General features: G+C 67.0%; 6 protein-coding genes across 6 annotated transcripts; 4 read left to right on the top strand and 2 right to left on the bottom strand.

Annotated features, from left to right (window-relative positions):
• Window positions 1-1,021: 1,021 nt before the first annotated feature.
• EMIHUDRAFT_205118 (hypothetical protein) lies at window positions 1,022-1,699 on the top strand (the record flags this gene model as incomplete). The annotated part of the gene is made up of 1 exon (XM_005779535.1): window positions 1,022-1,699. The coding sequence occupies one exon, from the start codon at window positions 1,022-1,024 to the stop codon at window positions 1,697-1,699; it is 678 nt and encodes a 225-aa protein (XP_005779592.1).
• Window positions 1,700-2,186: 487 nt separating this feature from the next.
• EMIHUDRAFT_434965 (hypothetical protein) lies at window positions 2,187-3,471 on the bottom strand. The gene is made up of 4 exons (XM_005779534.1): window positions 3,304-3,471; window positions 3,010-3,192; window positions 2,615-2,938; window positions 2,187-2,472 (listed from the first exon to the last, which is right to left on the bottom strand). The coding sequence occupies exons 1-4, from the start codon at window positions 3,397-3,399 to the stop codon at window positions 2,338-2,340; spliced, it is 738 nt and encodes a 245-aa protein (XP_005779591.1). The 5' UTR covers window positions 3,400-3,471; the 3' UTR covers window positions 2,187-2,337.
• A 1,038-nt stretch (window positions 3,472-4,509) lies between these two features.
• On the bottom strand, window positions 4,510-6,217 carry EMIHUDRAFT_415578 (ABC1 family protein; the record flags this gene model as incomplete). Its single annotated transcript, XM_005779533.1, has 3 exons — window positions 5,374-6,217; window positions 5,159-5,305; window positions 4,510-5,087 (listed from the first exon to the last, which is right to left on the bottom strand). Coding segments are annotated over exons 1-3 (1,563 nt in total), but the record flags the coding sequence as incomplete, so codon positions are not given.
• A 6,632-nt stretch (window positions 6,218-12,849) lies between these two features.
• On the top strand, window positions 12,850-13,867 carry EMIHUDRAFT_450176 (hypothetical protein; the record flags this gene model as incomplete). Its single annotated transcript, XM_005779532.1, has 3 exons — window positions 12,850-13,064; window positions 13,242-13,695; window positions 13,763-13,867. Exons 1-3 carry the CDS (start codon window positions 12,934-12,936, stop codon window positions 13,865-13,867), a joined length of 690 nt encoding a protein of 229 aa, XP_005779589.1. The 5' UTR covers window positions 12,850-12,933.
• Window positions 13,868-14,180: 313 nt separating this feature from the next.
• On the top strand, window positions 14,181-15,639 carry EMIHUDRAFT_450175 (hypothetical protein; the record flags this gene model as incomplete). Its single annotated transcript, XM_005779531.1, has 3 exons — window positions 14,181-14,462; window positions 14,600-14,788; window positions 14,909-15,639. 3 exons carry the CDS (start codon window positions 14,181-14,183, stop codon window positions 15,563-15,565), a joined length of 1,128 nt encoding a protein of 375 aa, XP_005779588.1. The 3' UTR covers window positions 15,566-15,639.
• A 1,437-nt stretch (window positions 15,640-17,076) lies between these two features.
• Window positions 17,077-19,084, top strand: EMIHUDRAFT_434963 (hypothetical protein; the record flags this gene model as incomplete). The annotated part of the gene is made up of 3 exons (XM_005779530.1): window positions 17,077-18,055; window positions 18,334-18,543; window positions 18,728-19,084. Coding segments are annotated over exons 1-3 (1,521 nt in total), but the record flags the coding sequence as incomplete, so codon positions are not given.
• Window positions 19,085-19,223: the final 139 nt, after the last annotated feature.

Here is a 19,223-nt window from a genome sequence, read left to right as displayed (position 1 = left end):
GCATAGCTCGGGGCCTTAGTATCCAGCATTCAGTGACAACCTGATCGTACGGCCAGTAGGAAGGTGTCCTTCCAGCGCGTGCACGCTTCTGACGCAATGCGCGTCACGAACTGCCTCGGATTGGCTGCTGGCACTCTCGAGACTATGCCTACACAGCCTCGCGCGCATGGGCAGTCAAGAGGGACCATGCATCTTCTCACGACAGCGCCGGTGCCTCTCTCTTGGACCGGCAAACGTGGTGGTCTCGTGTCACCAATGTGGGACCAGTGCGGCATCGCGCCATCGACAGCTCTGAACTGCGCCTCACCACTGACCGGGAAGGCCGCCAAGTGGGTCAGCACCGATCGCACATTGTGGCAGCAGTCAGCAGTGCATGTCTGATAGCTAGAGCAGCAGCGTCAGGGTCGCAGGGTCGGATCGTGTCAAGCCTCTCGCCCGGCGGCCGCGTGCAGACGTCGGCCTGTCTGCTGTCTGGAGTGATCTGTCGGCGGTCAGTGCGACCGATCAGGTTGAAGTTTTCTGATGATTGGAGGGTCTGTTGTTTTGTAAATTCTTTTGGGGTATGCGTATGGTGAGGGAGTCTGTCAGTGCGGGCAGCGTGCAGGCAATCACGGGCGCTATTTTGTCGTATTCTCGGCGAGCGCTCCAAATTAGACCCCTTAGTTTGAATTTAAGGAGGCTGCTTTTGCGCGGCCTTCCGCATAAAGTAACGCGCTCTTCTTGTTTCCAACGCAGCTGCCACTCAGCACATGGGACTGGCGCGGAGGCACTCCCCGAACAATTCTTCGGGTGGTGAAATTCTTCGCGTGCTAAAATTCTTCTTTGCCCGAGACGGCCGTCCCGTTCATGCCGCACAGCTCCAAGCCCGTATCGTAGTATCGCACCTGCGCCATCGGCAGAGAGCTAGGACTGGTATCGCACCTGCGCCATCGGCAGAGTGCTAGGACTGGAGCGTCCGGCCGGTCACTCACCACAACAAACACCAAGGGCCACGCTCGGCCAGGTCATGGAGGAAGCCGCCATGTCTTCCGATGAGCATGAAGTCTTCCACGAGCGATATGCCGCATTCGGCCTGCAGTTCAAGCAGCTGTTTGCCGTGAAGGCCAAGCTGTCCTTCGCCAAGGCCAAGGCCGCGGCAGCGCAGAACCTTCGGTACACAGCCTACACGTCCGATGTCGGAGAAGCATTCCGGCCAGTCGTGCCAACCTGGGCGGTCAGAGGGACCTACGGGCTAGCGATATCGTACATCTTTGGCGAAATCGGCCTGACAACCTACCGCGAGCACGAGGCAGGCGGGGATGCGGCTCGAGCCTTTGCGCACGCGGCGCTCTTCCAAGGCATGGCATCGCTCGCGCTCCCGATGGTGATCATACATCAGACGGTCCACGCGGCGCAGGCCGTGACCAAGCGAATCGGGCGCTTCACCAAGTGGGGCCCGACCATCGCTGGCCTCGCGCTGATCCCCGCTCTGCCATACGCGATCGACGAGCCCTGCGAGATTGCAATCGACAACATCTTTGAGCAGATCTGGCCCGCAGCGGAGGCGGAGGCGGAGAGGCGAAGCCGGTTGGGGAAGAGGCAGTCGTCCCTCTCGTACGTTTTGCAGGCGGTTGGGGCGGATGGGGGAGGTGACATTACGGGCGGTACGGGCTCGGCGGGAGTCGAGGGTGGCGGGAGAGGACCGCAGCAGGGCGAGTAGGCTGCACGCTCGAGGGTATGGTGCGTGAAGACTGCGGTCAGTACCATTGCAAGGGGTTAGTGCCAGCATCGTAAAATTCTTTATTTCAAGGCGTTGCTGCGTCGATTTCTTTTGCAGTGCCACAGGACCAGGGGGCGGGCGGGGCGGCCGTTGATAGGCCGGCGGAGGCGGCGCGGTCGAGCCACGAGCGGGCGCGCGGGCGCGAGGGCCGGGCGAGGCGGGTTTGACGAGCGGGGCAGCGGGCGAGGTGGCCGCTTTCGTGGGCACGCATGGGGGAGGCGGCGCGGGCCGCGGCAGGAATCGGGGGCTGGGGAATCGGGGGCTGGGGAAAACGGTCAACCTCTGAGAGAGACGAGATCCACCTCTGCGGGATGCACAGAGGCCGCGACCGCGACAAAATGGACGGCTGCGAGGTTTATTTCAGTATACTACGACGAGCGCTGGGGTGCGTCACACCTTCTTGTACGGTGGTTTTGTGGTACGGCTTTATTTGGACGGTACTGCATGTGGGCTCTGGCGGCAAATTCACAGTGGCGCGCCAGCGGGTGGAGAGGTTCAGGTGTGTGCGCACGGGGAGAGGTACAGGTACAGGTACACAGCTGGCAAGTGTGTCAAGTCGAGCGGCGCATCGGCGGGCGTCATCGCTGCGCGACGTTTGCGGCGACGAGCTGGCGCAGGACGGCGCGGAAGACATGCGCATTGTCGCTCGCATATGCCTCGGTGGCGGCCGGTTCGCCCGATGGGCCTTGCTGGTCGAGGTTGACGAGGAGCACCTAGAGGCAGGAGGTCGCCGGCGTATGGCGAGCGCACGGCGGAGGAGGGCGGCGGGCGTGCGGCCGTGCGGCGCACCGCCACGGGCGAGGAAGTGTCTAGGAAGTGTCTAGGAAGTGTCTAGGAAGTGTCTAGGGAGGGCACCGCCACGAGCGGCCGCGCGCCAGTCGCGGCGCAGCCAGGCACCACGATGGCGAAGGAGCCGTTGGCAGCGAGGTGTCCCCAAGACTGCTCGGCGCCGTCCGCAGCCGCAAGCGCGACGCCTGCCCTCTCGGCGATGCCGAGCTGCACGCCCAGCCCAAATTCGGCGTCGTCGAACAAGCGATGCATCTTTGTCTGCCGGCCTGTTCCGGCCGCCGGCGCGGTGCGCCGCGAGCGAAGGCAGTCGGCGAGCGCACGCTGCGAGATGACGCGGCCGGTCGCTAGGGCACGCAACGCCTCGGCCGTGTCGCGCGCGCTCGCGTAGGCCTGGCAGCCAGGGAAGGGGGTGTGTAGGAAGTGTCTAGGAAGTGTCTGGGAAGTGCCTAGGAAGCGTAGGCCTGGCAGCCGGGCATGGCGGAGGCGCGCGCGATGGAGGAGCGGAGGGCGGAGGGCTCGATCCAGTTGAGCCGCCGGAAAGTGCTCTTCATCATCGTCGCCTTGGCCCTCTCCACCTCGCTCGCGCTCTCGGAGCTGCCCCTGGTGATGACCCCGAGGAAGTCTGTGAGCTCGAGCATGTCCGCCTGTTCACAGCTGGCGGCGTGAACAAGCGCTGGTCACAGCATGGCGCCGTAGAGCTGCAGCATGTCCGCCGCGAAGTCGGCGATGGTTGGGTTTCGCATCTTCGGCCACACCTCGGCCACCTCGTCGCCCTCGGGCGCGGTGAGGGAAAGGGCGCCGCCCCGGCCGGGGAGCGCCGCCTCCGCCATCGCGCTCCACGCGCGCCGCATGCTCGACCCACCGGAGCGGCACGCGTGCGCGACGAGCTGGCCGTACGCGATCGGCGTGTAGTACTGACACGTGCCCGGCGCCAGCAGCGGCGGCTCGGCCGCCACCGCGGCGGGCGTGCGCTCCTCGTCGCACAGCTCGGCGAACGTGCCGACGCAGTCGGGCACCAAGGTCCAGTGCCCGCTCGTGTGAGACAGAACCTGCTCGAGACTCGCGCGAGAGGGGCCAATCTCGCTTGCGAGCGACAAGCCGACCGTGCCGCCCCCGCCGCCGCCGCCGCCGCCGCCGCCGCCGCCGCCCTCCTCGATGAGTCGCAGCACGGCCGCCGCGACGAAGAGCTTCGAGATGTCGCGCAAGTTGAAGGCCGTCTGGCTCGTCACCGCGTGCGGCGTGAGGTACGAGGTGTGGCCGATCCTACGGGGAAGGCTCCGAGAAGGCTCCTGGAAGGCTCCCAGAAGGTGCGTGAGGTACGAGGTGTGGCCGAGCCCGATATCGGCGATCACGCCGCCGCTCGACGCGTCGAGCACGCAGAGCTGCGCGCCGAGCAGCCGCCCCTCGGCGTGCAGCGCGAGCAGCGAAGCCTCGGCCGAGGCGGCGAGCGAGCCGGGCGGAGGGCGCGGCGCGGCGGGCGGCAGCGGCGGTGCGAGGACGAAGCGAGGCGGGCCGTGCAGCTGCTCGCGCAGCTCGGCGGCGACGTCGAAGGGGGAGGCAGCGAGCAGCGCCGCGTAGCCCGACGAGATGAGGCGCTGCAGCAGCGGCAGCGAGACGTCGAGCGACGACGCAACCTCGAAGAGCAAGTTGACCGTCTTTGTGAACGGGAGCAGCGCCCCGCGGCAGATCTCCTCCACGCCGCCGGAGATCTGGACGTCGGCGTCGGCGCCGCCCTTGACCTGGCGCAAGATGGCCTCGAGCTGCTCGAAGTCTCCGCGCGCCTGCGCCGCCTGCTTTGTGTCGCGCAGCAAGAAGCGCAGCGTGCCCACCATGGTGTTCGGCATCGGGTCAGGCGGGCCTGCAAAGTCGCTCTGCGGCGCCCCGAGGTCGGCGCACGCCTGATAGAGACGAGCGGGAGACTGGGAAATGTGGGGGAGATATGGGGAGATACGGGGGAGATGCCGAGGTCGGCGCACGCCTCGCGCATCAGCAGCGTGTCCTCCATCGCCACCGCCATGAAGAGGCGCGTGTACGCGGTTCGCTCCGCCGGCGAGAGGCGGCGCGCCTGCCCCCAGTCCAGCACGGCGAGCCGCCCCGTGGCTGTCTCGACGAGGAGGTTGCCTGGGTGGGGGTCGCAGTTGAAGATCTCGCCGTGCATGGTCAGCGAGAAGGCGTCGACGAGCGCCGTCACGATCCGCGTCACCTCGAGCTCGCTCGCGCCGCGGCGGCGCACCTCCTTGATGTTCTCGCCCTCCACGTACTCCATGCCGAGCACGCGCCTCGTCGCCAGCGCGGGGAATACCTCGGGCACAAAGACGGCACCGCCCAGCTCCGACGCGGCGAGCAGCTCGCGCGCGGTCGCCTGGCTCTGCGCTTCGATCCGAAAGTCGAGCTCCGCGCGCGTCAGGACAGACAAGTCCTTGACGACGACTCGCATGTCCTGGAACAGGTGCGGGAAAGCAAACGACGCGAGCAGCGCCACGATCTGCGACGCGCCGATGTCGATCAGCAGCGAGCGCTCCACATGCCGGTGCTGCACCTGTACATTGTAGTGTGGGGGAGCATGCTGAGTCTCATTCCTACTGAGCGCTCCACATGCCGGTGCTGCACCTTGACCACTCCCTCAACCTCCTCCACCCGCCCGCCCTCGCGCACCACGCGCAGCCGCGCGCGGTGCACCTGCGCGATGGTGGCAGAGCCGAGCGGCGGGCCGTCGTACAGCTTGACCGACGAGCGCCACTCCGGCCCAAGCTCCGCCTACGAGCGTCCCTCACCTCCCATGTGTGATCCCACTCAGCTGTGGCCGGTCGACGTCGCTGCTCCGCCTCGAGCAGCCGGTGCACGGAGGGCAAGTCGTCGGCGGGCATCGCGTCCTGCAGCTGCGCGAGCTCGAGCTTGTACACCTCGGGCAGCGCCGACGAGACGGAGGTGGCCTGCGCCAGCTTGACCCAAAAGCCGCCGAGCGACGCGACCGTGTCGTACACGAAGCGAGCGTTGACGCGGTGGGTCATCTCCCAGAGGGCGTCGGCCGCGGCGGCGCTGCGCCCGCGCACGGCGAGCGACGCGCACCCCACGCGCCACGACACCACCGCGCACAGCCACACGATGCGGTAGTACCGCAGCACAAACGGGCGCAGCGGCACCAAGCCGGCGGCGGTGGCGGCGACGGCGGCGCGGCCGCGCCAGCCGGCGGCGTGGACAAAGGCGGTGGCGAGGAGGAGGAGGGTGAGGCCGATCGAGGCGGCGCGGAGGCCGTACCAGCACAGCGCCAGCCGATGTAGCGCGTCCTCAATGTACACCTCGAGCAGAGCCGCGTGAGACATGCCGCCGCCGCCGCCGCCACCGCCGGGGCCGTGGGAGTCAGCGACGGGGGGCGTCAAGCCGCCGCCGCCGCCCGCGAAGGGGCTTGGAGAGGTGGACGGCGTTGACGGCCCCGACGCCGACGCCGAGAGCGGGGAGGAGTGCGCCGACGGCGGCGGCTGCTGCCGGGCGAGGCTGAGATTGACGCGAGGCGGTCCGCGCGCGACGCACCGCTCGCAGGTGCGCTGGGAGCGGCCGGTGGAGGCGTCGAGGCGCTTGGGCGCGCAGCGGGCGCAGCAGACCTCGCCGCACACGCGGCAGTGGTGCCTTCGCCGCGACAGCTTGAACCGGCGCGCGCAGCACATGCACGCGGCCGCCTCTGCGTCGGCGACCCAGCGGACGACGGGAGGCGCTCCCGCCCCAAAGGCGACGTCCGCAAGGAGGGGGTGCAGGGCGGCGGCGTGCGGAGCGAGCTCCTCGCCCAGCCTCTGCACCGCCTCGAGCTCGCCCGCCACAGACATCTGCCCGCGAGCCATCAGCACCATCGCCGCAACTTGGCCCTCGGAAGCGAGGCGCCGCAGCGCCTCTGAGGACGCGAACCGCACGCGCGTGCGAGCGTCGGCACCGGAGCCAGGATCGACGACTGCCACGCTGATGGGCCCGCCAGCGCCGCCCGTGGCGCGAAACGCGCGCTCGGCCACGCAAAAGAAGATGTCTGCGGCCGTGCAGCACGGCAGAGCACTCAGCGAGGTGTTGAGTGCTTCGAGAGCAAGCGGCGAGACGGCTGCGCTGGTGTCAGTGCTGGCGGGGCTGGGTACGTCTGTGGGCCGGGTGCCGAGCGCTCGCGTTGGGGTGCGGCCCAATATGAAGCCCATGAAGGAGAAGGAGAAACCGGTCGGCCTCCCGTGGGTCGACGGAAGAATAAGCTGTGTCCTTCTCCCAGTCTGGTCGTGGTCGAGACCGAGGTGCCGAACTGAGAGGCACTACTGGAGGCTACCTCCGGCCACCGCTCGACTACCAAGGCACATGGCCGGTCCTGTGGCTTGCCTGGACTCGCTCAGAAGCCTCAATTCGCGCACACCTTTGCTCTCTGGCTCCCGCGAGTGCGTTCAGGCCACACAAAGGCGACGCCGAGCACCCGCAACGCATCTCGCTGGGGCGCCACCTATCGACCCGACTGATTGGCAGCATCAAAGCCGACCCCATGACGGTCTTTCAGCCCCACGAGATAGGCAGTTGCGCCCTGATCTCGGTCCAAGACGGCCAACGCCGTGTCCGGCACCTGCTGGCTGCTTCACGGGGATGCCCCCCCTGGACACATGCTGCAGCCCCGAGTGGATGTATTGGTCGTTTGTGGGTCCCACAAGACTACTCTAGTAGGGGCCAGGCGCTTGAGCGTCGGCGGTACACCTGTGCAGATGTTGCACGGGTGAAATGGCTCCTCGTACAGGGTAGGAGGCAGGTGGTGGGTTTGAGTGTCGTGAGTGCTTGCAGCCGCGAGTGTAGCACCGTTTGTGACTCCCATGGATGCAGTTGGGTGGGGCACGGTGCTGGGGGGCGGTCCGGTGCGCCACAACAGCCTCCCTGGCTGACCCCCATCCAGTTCAGCACCTCCATCCTGACCGTGGAACCCCAACTTCAACCGGTCATATCTCGGGCGGACTGGCACCTCAGGAGCTCATCCTGGGCGGTTTTGGGGAGTCTTGGGGGTGTACTTGAAGGTGGTAAAAAGAGTTTTGCACCGCAGCTTAACCGGCGGGCGTGCTGAGCAGCGTGAAAACAGAAGGACACAGCTTATGTTGCCCGTTCCTGGCGAGGTACTCCCACGCCTCTCGGGGTTTTTGTCTTGCTGGGGCGAGCATCGGCGAGACTGCGTCAGCTGTTCCCACAGCAGGCTGGAAGTACCTCGCCAGCCCTGTGCTTACTGACATCCTTTGACAGTTACGACGTGTGAAGGTTACGTGCGTTTGCAACGGCTGCGCCGTTGGCAAGGGGGGATGCGTTTCGCTTCTGCTTGGTCCTCGGTCGCCGATTTTAGGCCTCGGAAGTGCAACGGACGGCCGCTGTAGTCTCGCGGCATGATGGATGGTTGGTCCGAGTTTGCCCAGGAAGTTTAATTCCCACACACAGGCAACCGAGTGCGTGGATCACCCCCAAAGCCAACCAACAAATTCTCTGGCCTCAGCTGAGAAGGATAGGGTCGACGGGTGATGGGAGCGAGACCGAACGGCCGGGCATGCTCCCGCACGCCCGGGCAACTAGGTCATGGACCTCCCCCCTCCCCGAGTGTGTCGTGGAGATGGTAACTTGTTCATAATGCCGCTTGTACAACCACGATCGGACGCGAGGACGCAAGTCCACCAAACTCGGCCATTCCAACGGCCAGACCGCTCGCTTAAGGCTGATTGGCTAGACGAGCGGTCTACCTCCGACAGGGCGGTCCGACAGCGCGTGGATCCGGCCCGCCCCGGCGGGTTACGGTTTAGCGCGCCGACAGACCGCCCTCTCCATCACCCTCGCCCAGGGATCTACAATGCTGTCTTAAGGTCCGACCTGTGGGCTCCGGCCTGCGCTCGGCACCGGGCACCGCCTCGGTATACAAAACGCGCCTGCGGGCGGACCCTCACAGATCACAGATCACACACAGGCGGCGGCATCGGCGGGCTGCGGGCTAGAGAGCCCTGGCCCTGGGTGGGGGGTGCGCGGTCAGCCAGGGCCATAACACGTCTCCGAAAAATAAAATATTCTTACCTTCAAGCCCCCCTCCGAGACTAGGGACAGAACCCACCCGTACACAGGAGAGATGGGACTGCGCCTCGCCCCCACTTGCCCTGACTGCACAGGATTGCGTGCCCCGAAGACGGCGACACATAGCGGGGGACACTACGCAAGGAGAGGGTGCGAAGCCAAGGTTGGGGTTCTAGGTGGTGGGACCAATGAGGGGGGGAGGGCGGGATCCTGTGGGGGTGAAATGGTGCGCGGCGAATTCGACCCTACCCCCTCGCCGCGCCGATCCTCACGCGGAGGGTAAAAGGGTAAAACCCTGTGGGAGAAAACCCCTCCGCGGTCGGCAGTCTTCAGAGTGGACCCCCCCCCTCCCCAGCCTCCCCTGTTCGTTTTTCGCACCCCGCTCCCCATCGGTGACACGGACACTCGGGGTGGGGGGGGAGGGGTCCCCCAGAGAGGGGGCTTTGGGGCCTTGTTGGGTCGATCTCTCCCCCAGAGGGGCCTTGTTGGGTCGATCTCGGGTCGATCTCGGGTCGATCTCGGGTCGATCTCGGCCACCGCGGTCGAGTACTCCCTTAATGTAGGTAAACCATAAAAGTAGATTTGAATTCGTCCACGTACGGCTTCGTGAGTGGTTGGGGTGGCCTCAAGCATCCCCAAGGGAGCCTCTGCGGTGCCACATAAGCAGCTTGGTGATTGTCGAGACTTTGAAGGATCGTTTGAAGAAACGCAAACAGGCCAGACACTACTATGGTCACCAGTAAACCATAATTCGACTTTGAGGGATCATATCTCAAAAAGAGCCGGGAGATAACAGAGCATTATTGTTGCATATTATACCACATAAGGTCAAACTTGAGCATTATTGTTGCATATTATACCACATAAGGTCAAACTTGACCCCACAAGCATCAAGAACCCGATGCTCCGGCTCGACTGTGCCGGCACACTGCCTCCTCACGCCTGCTGCCAGCAGCCGTCGCGGCCCGTGGTGCACCAGAGAGAGAGGTCGACGCGTTGCCCCCGCCGGCGACCCCGCGCGGCTCAGGCCGACCAGAAGGTGTCTGGTGACGGCGCCGTGGCAGGAGTGCGGAGAAGAGCTCGCCGAACGCGAGCAGAAGATGTCCAAAGTGTGCCAGCGCGAGAGCCTCGCGAGCGGGCGCAGAAGGAGCTCGCCGTGACACGATGCCGGGCGGTGGTGGTGCTCTGGCGACTGTGCACAGTGGGAAAAGTCAGGCTGCAACAGGGCAGCACGATGGTAGTGCCCTGCTGCAGCCTGGCCTGACATGCACAGGGCGAACAGAGACACTACTATCGTCCGGCGCTCGTCGTCGAATCTGGGCCAACTTCGACCGCCGCCACAGCTCGCCACGAGCACGCAGCGACAAAATGTTGACTGTACGGAAGTTGAGGCTGGTCCATAGGAAGAGGCTGCCGTGCGAGCCGGCAGCAGGCTGGCTCGTCGTGGACTGCCGCGGCAACTTTTTATGGGCTACTCTGTTCATAGTAGCGTGCACGCTACTATGGTTTACCCACATTAAGGGAGTAGCCTAGGTGAGGAGGATGAGGCGAGATGAGGCGAGATGAGACGAGATGAGGCGAGATGAGGCGAGAAGAGGCGAGAAGAGGCGAGATGAGGCGAGATTAGGCGATATGAGGCGAGATTTGGCGAGGTGCAGCGAGATATCGCGAGATGCAGCCAGCTCATGCCTGGGGGAAGTCAGCATAATGCCTGGAGGGATTCGGCTTGGTGCCTGGAGGGAGCCAGCTTGATGCCTGGAGGGAGAGCCAGCTTGATGCCTGGAGATGCCTGGAGGGAGTCCGCCGCTTGGTGCCTTGAGGGGTCAGTTTCTGGATCCGTTGGTTCCTCTCGGCGACGCCCAATGCGTGCGCCGGCGTGGGGAGTGTGGGCGCGCGTGTGAGGTGTGGATTGTGGCAGACTGCTGCTGCTGCTGTGGGCCAGTGTGCTCTGTGTGCGGCGCTGCGCTCGCGTGCGGTGCGCGCGTGCTGTGCGCGTGTGTTGGAGTCGCGCGTGAGTCTGCGTGTGCTGCGCGCGCGCCGGCGTGTGCTGTGCGCTGTGCTCTGTTGTGCGCCCTGTTTGTGTAGCTGTGAGGCGCAGCCTTGGCTGGCAGGGCTGCGCGGTGGGCTACGGCGTGCTGCGGGTGGTCGTGCGCATGCCTGATGGTGTGCGGCGGCCGCGCAGCCCGCTCGACCGGGCCGTCGGCGGCCCAGGGAGCGAGTATGCCAATGTGCGCTGCATGTGAGGCTTCTGCGCGGCTGGCGCGTATGTTTCCGTGCGGAGAGGGACGCGCGTATGTGTTCACGCTGCGGGCGCGGGCGGGCGCGGAGGGTGGCGCGGTCTCACCGCGGTCCGACGCCGGTTGGTCTTCGGCGTGTCGAGGGCGGGCGCGCAAAAGCCTTGCCGCCATCGCGTTGCCGCGAAGGAAAAAGAAGTCCGGTCGGACACGGGAGTCTCCGAGGGTTAGACCCCCTTTACTCGGAGCAGGTCTCTCCCCGAGCGAGGGATGGTTCCGTGTACGGTGTCGGAGGCTACCCCTTAACTGCAGAATGCACCCTCTTCCTTGACCGTGGGGGGGGTGCACGGTCGCAGGGCCATATAACACGGGTCTCCGAGGGTTGGTTCTGCGCTTTGCCTTTGGGGTTCCCCTAGCTGCGGAACGCCCCCTCTACTGAGCCACACGAGAATCATACGCACCGCCCCCACGCAATACGGTAACAATACGTGTACTCGACGATAGGACGAGAATACGCACCCTCCAGACGCCTATAAAGAAAGCGGCGGGGGGGCGGGGGGGGCGGTTTCCTCGGAACTTTGAAAGTCCCAAGCGTCCTTTGAAAAACTTCGCGGACTATCTATGCCACACGCTATCCCGACGGTCCACAACCCACACTCTCGCTGCAGTCGATCCAGCCCTCGCACTCACCACTGGAGATCTAGCCGAGGCCCCCAGGCTGGGACAGGATTGGAGCCCCTGTGCTGCGTCTGTGGTGATATGTGGGGGACACTTTCTCCTCCCTATTCATGTGAGTCACTCGACTGCGTCGAGGGGGGGGGCGTCTGAACCACAGCGTGTCCCGGTCCGTAGTTTCTCTTCTTATCCGTTACCATGTAGAGCAAGGTCGAGGGCGGGCCCTTTCGGGCTCGGGCCGCCCTCTCGCCCGCACCTCTGCGGGGCTTGCACGGTGGGCACCGCGAGCGAGCGGCGCGCGGCGGTCTCGCGCGGGCCGTGTATACGCGGCGCGCTCACCAGTGTGCGCGGGCCTTCTAGGCCCGCGGGTAGTCTCCCCCATTCCCAGGGCCTCCAGGGCTCGCACCTCAACCTCTCACAGACCAGCGGAGAGCCCCAAGTATTTCCTTCTCAATACTGTTATATGATAGTAATAGAGCAGTTTGGTCGGAGGGCGCCCGGGTCGCCCCGGAGCGGCCCCGCGCGGGGAGGTGGGTGGAGGGCGGGCGCCACGCCGTCGGGCAGGCCGCGCGGGGACGCAGCCGGGGCCAGCGCGCGGCGCTAGAGGGCCGGGCGCAAACTTGTGGCACCTGCACTGGCACCGGCACCTGGGTGCCGCGAGTTATGGTGGTTCGAAATGCGGAGCGCGCAGTCCGTTGTGGTTCGAAACGCGATGCCTCCGTTGGGAGACACGGACGGCGCCGGCGGGAGCGACGCGGCCGGCGAGGCGCCGCAGTCGGTCGCCTTCCCGCCGGTGATCAGCGAGCCGGTCGAGCGTGACCAGTTGCATTCGAATCTGAGCACCACATTGAGGCCGTTGGTGGAGAGGGAGCGTCGCGAGCGAGGTGACGAGGATGGAGCTGTGGGTGTAGCCGGTCGAGGCACGGCCGCGTCGTCCACGACGAGTCGTCGGAGAAGGGCGAGACGTCGAAGCGCCGTGACGGTGATTCTCGGGCCGAGGCCGATGTCTCGTAGGGAGGAGCTGACTTGTCAGCGCCTTCGCAACGCGGTTCAATTGTGGACGACGGTGTACACGGGGATGGGATGGTGCGACGACATGCGGGACAAGCTGCGATTGCACATGCTTCTGCATGCTACGTGTTCGCACCGCGAGGTCGAACCGAGGTTTATACGGGTGTGGCTCCAGGGCCCGTGCTCCAGGATGCAGCGGCTGCGAACCGGCGCAGGTGTGTCCGCAATGCGCTCACTAACGTGGGTTGCGGGCATTAAGAAAACGTCGCATTAAGAAACCCTACAACAAAAGGCTGTGAAAGATCGCGCCTCAGGCCGGGTGAACCAATACCACACTGCACGACAAGGGCGCGGACTGGCGCGGACTGGCACACACCGGCACATCAAAAACAAGAAAAAAATCCCGCCCGCCCTCCCATGCGGCGCTTCTTGCAGTCCGCCACGCCAGCCTCCTCGTCGAAGCGGCAGGCGCTCGACCGTCCAGCTCAGCCGTGGGCGTGCGCGGTTTGCACATTCTTGCACAAGGGCGTCAGAGCCGAGCTCTTGTGGTGCGAGATGTGCGAGACAGCACGGCCAGCACCAGCGGCGGCAACAGAAGCGACAGCACCAGCGGCGGCAACAGAAGCGACAGCACCAGCGGCGGCAACAGAAGCGACACCAGCACCAGCACCAGCACCAGCACCAGCGGCACAGCCTGGACCCGTGCCTTCCCCTCCCACGCCAAGGGTGACCGGCAGCAACGCCTTCAGCGCTCTGATGCAGGGTGCGCGGCAGGCGGCTCGGGTGCTGCACTGCACGCTGCTTCCGGCGAAGGGCGAGCTCGGCTGGCGGGTGTCCTGGGCGACGTCAAACCCGGGCGCTGAAGCGGGCTGGTCGGAGGAGCTGACGCTGCGCTTCGGCGCGGGGGCGGCGTCGGCGCGCGTCCGGCTGCACGCGCCGCCGCTGAGCCAAACACGCCCGCCGCCGCCGCCGCTCCTGCTGCCGGGTGCGGCGGCGAGTGCGCCGATCTCGCCGCTGCTCAGCCTCCTCAAGTCCGCGCTGCAGAAGAGCGTCCGGCGCGGGCTGGTGGCGGAGGCGGTGGCGCTCGCGGCGGCGCTGCTGAGTGTGGCGGACGAGCACGGGCAGCGGGTGGGCGAGGGGGAGCTGCTGCGCCGGCTGCCGATCATATTTGTGGAGGACGTGCCAGCACGCCCTCCTGGAACCTTCTAGGAACCGTCCAGGAACCTTCTAGGACCCTTCCCTGTAGGACGCGCTGCCGCACGCGGGCTATCTGCCGCCGCTCTGCTGGCTGATGGCGGCGCACCCCAAGGGCCGCGACCACTCGCGAGTGGCCCGCCGTCCGCTGGAGTGAGCAGCGCCTCTTCACAGGGGGATGGCCGTGAACAGGCTACCCCCTCGACGCGTCGCACCACCGCCTGATCCTCGACGCCGTCGCCACCGTCGCGAGCGCGCGGTGGCGCGAGGTGTGGCCCGCGCCAGAGGGCGGCGGCAAGCCGGCGCCGCCCGCCTCTATGCTCGCGGACTTGGCCGACCACGCGTCGGCGTTCGGCGCCACGCCGTTTGCCGCCGCGGTGCCGCCGCCCGCGCTGCCCGCGACCGCCGCGGGCGACGGCGAGGTCGACGGCGTGGTCGGCGCGCTGCTGCTCCGCGCCGCGTTCGGAGGGATGGCGGGCGACATCGAGATGCTGCACGCGGCGGCGCGCGGTTGGGCGGAGCGTTCGGCGGAGGAGCGCGTGCGAGGGCGGCACGTTTGCGGCGCGAGTTGGGCGTGCAAGCTCGCGCGCGCGTACCTGCCCGCGGCGGACGCGCCGTCGCCGCGCGAGGCGCCGGCGACGCTGCCCAGCAGCCGCGCGGCGCTGGTGGCGCGGCTGTCGACGGCGGTGCCTGCGAGCGCAGTCGACTTTCACATCTCCAACGTGCTCGACGGAGCGCTGGCACAGCCAGAGGTGCGCCACGCCGCGCAGGAGGCGGCCTCATATCTCGGGTAATCTCGGGTGATCTCGGGTAATCTTAGGTGCGCCGCGCCGCGCAGGAGGCGGCGGGCGGCGCGGCGGGCGACGCGCTCAGCGGCCTCTGCAAGCAGGCGATGTGGCAGTGCTCCTCGTCAGTCACCAACAAGCACTTGTGGGAGCGCGGCGAGCGCGAGACGGCACACGGCCCCGCGGCGACGGCCGGCGCGCAGCTGCGAGCCACGCCGCCGCGGCTGCAGCTGCTCTGGGCGGCACTCTCGCCCGCGTGTGGGCGCTTCGCGGCGGAGCATGTCCAGCGGCATGTGGGACCGCGCTCCGCCTTGCGCGCCGCCGCTGCCTCTGCCGACGCCGACGCCGCCTCACCCGCAACCGCTGACGTGGCCGGCGCCGCGGCGGTCCGCGATGCGCCCGCGAGCCTGCAGGCGCTGGGCCCCTGCCAGCGCTCGGTGGGCCGGGGATCGGAGTCCGCCGTCGTGAACGCCGCCGCCGGCGGGCGTTGCGAGGTGCGCGCTCACGCGGTTCTGCGCGGCTTGTTCTTGGTGCACGATTTTGTGACCGAGGAGGAGGAGGCGGCGTTGCTGCAGTGGATGGATGGCCAGCAGCCGGGGTGGAGGCTGCGCCACTTCAACGGCCCGGCGCTCGGCATGCGATGGGGAGCGACGACGGACCTCCGGCGGCGCTCGGTCACGCTGGGGGCGCCGATGCCGCCGCCGCTGCTCGCGCTGACCGCCCGGATGCGCACGCTTCCGGTGCCGTCGCCACTGGCGGGCTTCGAGGCGAACGAGGCGAACGCGCTCAGGTACGTGCGTGCGGAGGGCCATTTCCTCGGCCCGCACTGCGACGACCGGCAGCTCTCCGGCGACACGCTCGTCAACCTCTCCCTCGCCGGCGAGGCGACGATGACCTATGCACACGACCGCGACGGCAGCCGCCCGCCGGTGCGCGTGCGGCTGCCGCGGCGCTCGCTGCAGATCCAGACGGAGGACGTGCGCTTCAACCACACGCATGGTATCGCCGCCGAGGATTTGCCAGAGCTGCGTGTGTCGGTCACCTTTCGGAGGGCCAAGTTGACCCAGTGAGGGACGGGCCCAGCCAGCCGCCAGCTGGTGGAGACGTAAGGTAACATTTCGTAACAGTAAGGTACGTCAGTAATAAATAACCTGCACACAAGGGTCGAAAGGTAGCCCCCCGCACTGGCAATTAAAGATTTAAAGTGCAGTGTGTGTGTGCGCGGTGTGTGTGTGTGTGCCGGATAGCGCCCCGCTTTAGCGCGGCTCGGGTTCTTTACAGGTGTAGCGACTATAGTGTCAGAGTCATTGAGTGTGTGTGTGTGTGAGCACGAACCATCCCCCACAATCTCCCCCTCACGCCCCACTTTTGCCCCTGCCCTCCCTTGCGCCCCCAACCCAACAACACCCAATCCCCACACACATTCACATTTGCATTTAGCGGCCCGTGCACTGTGATGTGAGGCTTCACTGTAAATTAATAACAGCTGGATAAGGCTTCGGCCACCGAGGCTTCGGCCACCGAGGCTTCGGCCAACGAGGCTTCGGCCAACGCTGGGCCAACGAGGCTTCGGCCAACGGAAAAAAAACTCCGACCCTCGCCCTCCCCGCCGCCCGCCCTTGCCTCCGCCCAGCCCTCCGCCCTCCGCCCTCGCCCTCCGCCCTTGCCCTGGCCGGCCTGGGTGGCATCTCTTCATCTTCACGCGCCAAGTGGGAGGGAAGTGGACGGGGCCCTGAGCCGACCTAGCCGCCAAACGGAATGGGGCGCCAAACCAACCCCTGCCTAGACGAGTACAGCTAAAGAGTACCCGGGGCTCCCCATGCGGGAGAGGGGGCCCGTGAACATCTTCAGCTTGTGAGCCAGGAAAAGGGTTGGCGCCAAACACGTGCCGGATTACCGTGACCCTTGCACGCCGGGCACGGCCTTTCGGTTCGTGAAGGGTCGGTGCGAGTCGTGACACCCTGGAACACACGACCCAGGCCATCTCCGTCCCTTGTTCGGCTGCGGCCTTATACCACCATGATCGGGAGGCGGCCAGGGATCACAGACTCGATCGAAAGATCCCATCCCGGGCTGGATACGACTTGTCGATCCACCTCCCGGGAGGCTCTGGACAGGGTGGCCCGCCACAACGACCCTGGAATTGCGACTCGCCGCTTTTCTCCACTGTGAACACACCTCAACCTCTCACAGACCAGCGCACAGCGCCATAGGACTATTTTCTTCTCAATAACAAGGCTGTGAATTTGCGTGAGCTCTGTGTCCTGATTTGCCAACAACATACCTATCTCTCGAGGTCTCGAGACAAAATACGATTACCTGCCTTGAGACATCCCGTTTGCTTTTTGAGCGACGCTGTGGCACGCCTGCGCAGGGGCCGCAGGGCGGTCAGTTGTGGGGCGAGGCGGTGCCGGCTGCGGGCCGGGTGCAAGGCGCCGGCCTCGGCGCCGCCTCGGCGCGCCGCACGGGCGCGGCGAGCCTCTGAGCGGGAGCCGAAGGTTTGCTACGGTGGTGGTAGGCGGTGGGGTGATCTGACTTTGCCGCAGAGGCCGTCCCTACTGTGAACAGCAAAACGGGACACCTTGCCTTCCGACATGGCCTGAGACATGGCCGCCCCCGCCCCCGAAAGCACGATCGCTAGCGGCTGGTTGAGCAAGCGGAGTTCGCAGAGCCGGCGGACACCGTTCAAGGTCTGGCGGTCACGCCTCATTACCGTCGATAATGTGGACGGCAAGCCACGCGTATGCTGGCGGAAGCGAGAGGGCGGCGAGGTGTGCGGCGAGGTGTTCCTCACCGAATTGTCGACGGTCGTGAGCCAGCCGACTGGTGAGCCAGAAATTGGCGCCCTCTCGATCGACGGGCCTCACCGCACCTTGCTGCTGCGCGGCACGGCCGCGACAGTACTGGCCATCGAAAAGGCGCTCGAAAAGGCAGACACGCCGCGGGAGGAGGCGGCGATTCGGCGACAGGCGGAATTTGCGCCGCGGGAGGCTGCGCTGGCGGAACGTGAGACAGACTTGGCGGCGCGCGAGACGGACGTGGCGGCGCAGCGTGGCATCGTGCTGGCGCAAAATGCGGCGTTCGAGGCGCGGGACGCAGCGCTGGAGGCCAAGGAGTCGGCAGCACAGACACACGAAGCGGACCTAGCTGAGAGACAGGCGGCGGCGGAGACGAGAGAAGCGGACCTGGCGGCGAGGGAGGCGGCGGCGGAGACGAGAGAAGCGGACCTGGCGGCGAGGGAGGCGGCGGCGGAGACGAGAGAAGCGGACCTGGCGGCGAGGGAGGCGGCGGTCCAGGAGCAGGAGGCTGCGTTGGCGGTGTCGGCGGCTCAGCGGCGCATAGAGGCGGCGGCTGCTGCTGCGGCTGCTGCTGCGGCTGCTGCTGCTGCGGCGGCACCTGCTGCGGCTGCTGTGGCTGCGTCAGAGGGCACGGGGGCGGGCCTGGCCGCCGAGACGGTGTGGCGCGACGCGAGCGGCGGACCTCCGCGCATCGGGGAGCCGCTGCTCAGTGCAGACGCGCCAGTGTACCGCGACCGGCTCGCCCGCGCCCGGCTCGCAAAGGCGCCGAGGTCATGAGATGGGGTGAGATCGGGCCGAGATCAGGCACGAGATCGGAGCGAGATCGGGCCCGCTGCGCGCTCGGCTCGCAACGCGGGGCCGCGGCAGCCTCGCTCCCCGCCAAGACCCCCCCCCCCCGGCCCGCGGTTCACGCAAAAGCACAACCCCCCAAGACGCACAAGCACAGACAGTCGAGAAGAGAGAGACAGCGACGGCAGTCAGAAGTCAGCGCTGGGTCCCAGGAAGGCGAATGCGATGACGGCCTCTGCCGCGGCCCATAGGACCCCTCCCTCGAGCCCGAGGTGGTCGTGCCGCCGCCGCCGGCCGAGCGGGCAGCCGCAGCGGAGCGGCTGGCCGCTCGACGGCTCGAGGAGGTCGAGGCTGCGCGGGCGGTGGCGGCGGCGGCGCAGGAGGCGGCGACCGCGGCGGAGGCGCGCGCCGCGTCGCGCGCGGAGGAGGCGGAGGCCCGAGCGGCGGCGGCAGCTACCAAGGTGCGCATCGCCCGATTCCGCCGCCACTCTCGCCACCTCCACCATCGCCCCCACCCCCAACCTCCGCCACCTCCAAGTCCGCCGCCGCCACCAGCCACCCGCCCCTCTGCGCCCCTCGCTTCCACGCGCGATGGCGGCGGGAGGAGGGGGTGGGGGGTGCAGGCAGAAGTGCGACGCCGAGTAGGCGGCGGCTGCCACCGCCAAGGCCGAGGCGGCGGCGCGGCTGGCGGAGGCGCGGGCGCAAGCCGCCGAGGCGGCGCTGGCCGGCGAGCGAGCCGCATCAGAGCAAGCCGCCGCGGAGGCGGCGGTGGCGGCGGCGGCGGCGCTCGAGCGGGCGGAGCGGTTGGCGACGGAGGAGAAGGGGAGCGGGGCGGAGGCGGAGGCGGAGGCGAAGGCGAAGCGGCGAGCGGTGGAGGCAGCCATGGAGGCGGCGGCGTGGGAGGAGGCGGCGAGGGAGGCGGCGGCGGGAGGCCGCGAGTTTGGCAAGGGCGGGGCGGAGAGGCAGGGCGCAGGTGCTCTCTCTCTCCCTGCCTCTCTCTCTCTTTCTCTCTCTCCCTCTCTCTTTCTCTTTCTCTCTCTTTCTCTTTCTCTCTCTTTCTCGCTCTCTCGCTCTCTCGCTCCCTCCCTCCCTCCCTCCCTCCCTCCCTCCCTCCCTCCCTCCCTCCCTCCCTCCCTCCCTC

The sequence above is a fragment of the Emiliania huxleyi genome (genome assembly GCF_000372725.1).
Source record: "Emiliania huxleyi CCMP1516 unplaced genomic scaffold EMIHUscaffold_23, whole genome shotgun sequence".
In the NCBI taxonomy this organism is placed as follows: Eukaryota; Haptophyta; order Isochrysidales; family Noelaerhabdaceae; genus Emiliania; species Emiliania huxleyi.
Note: the sequence above shows the minus strand (reverse complement) of the source record. Positions and strands in the feature narration are given on the sequence as shown.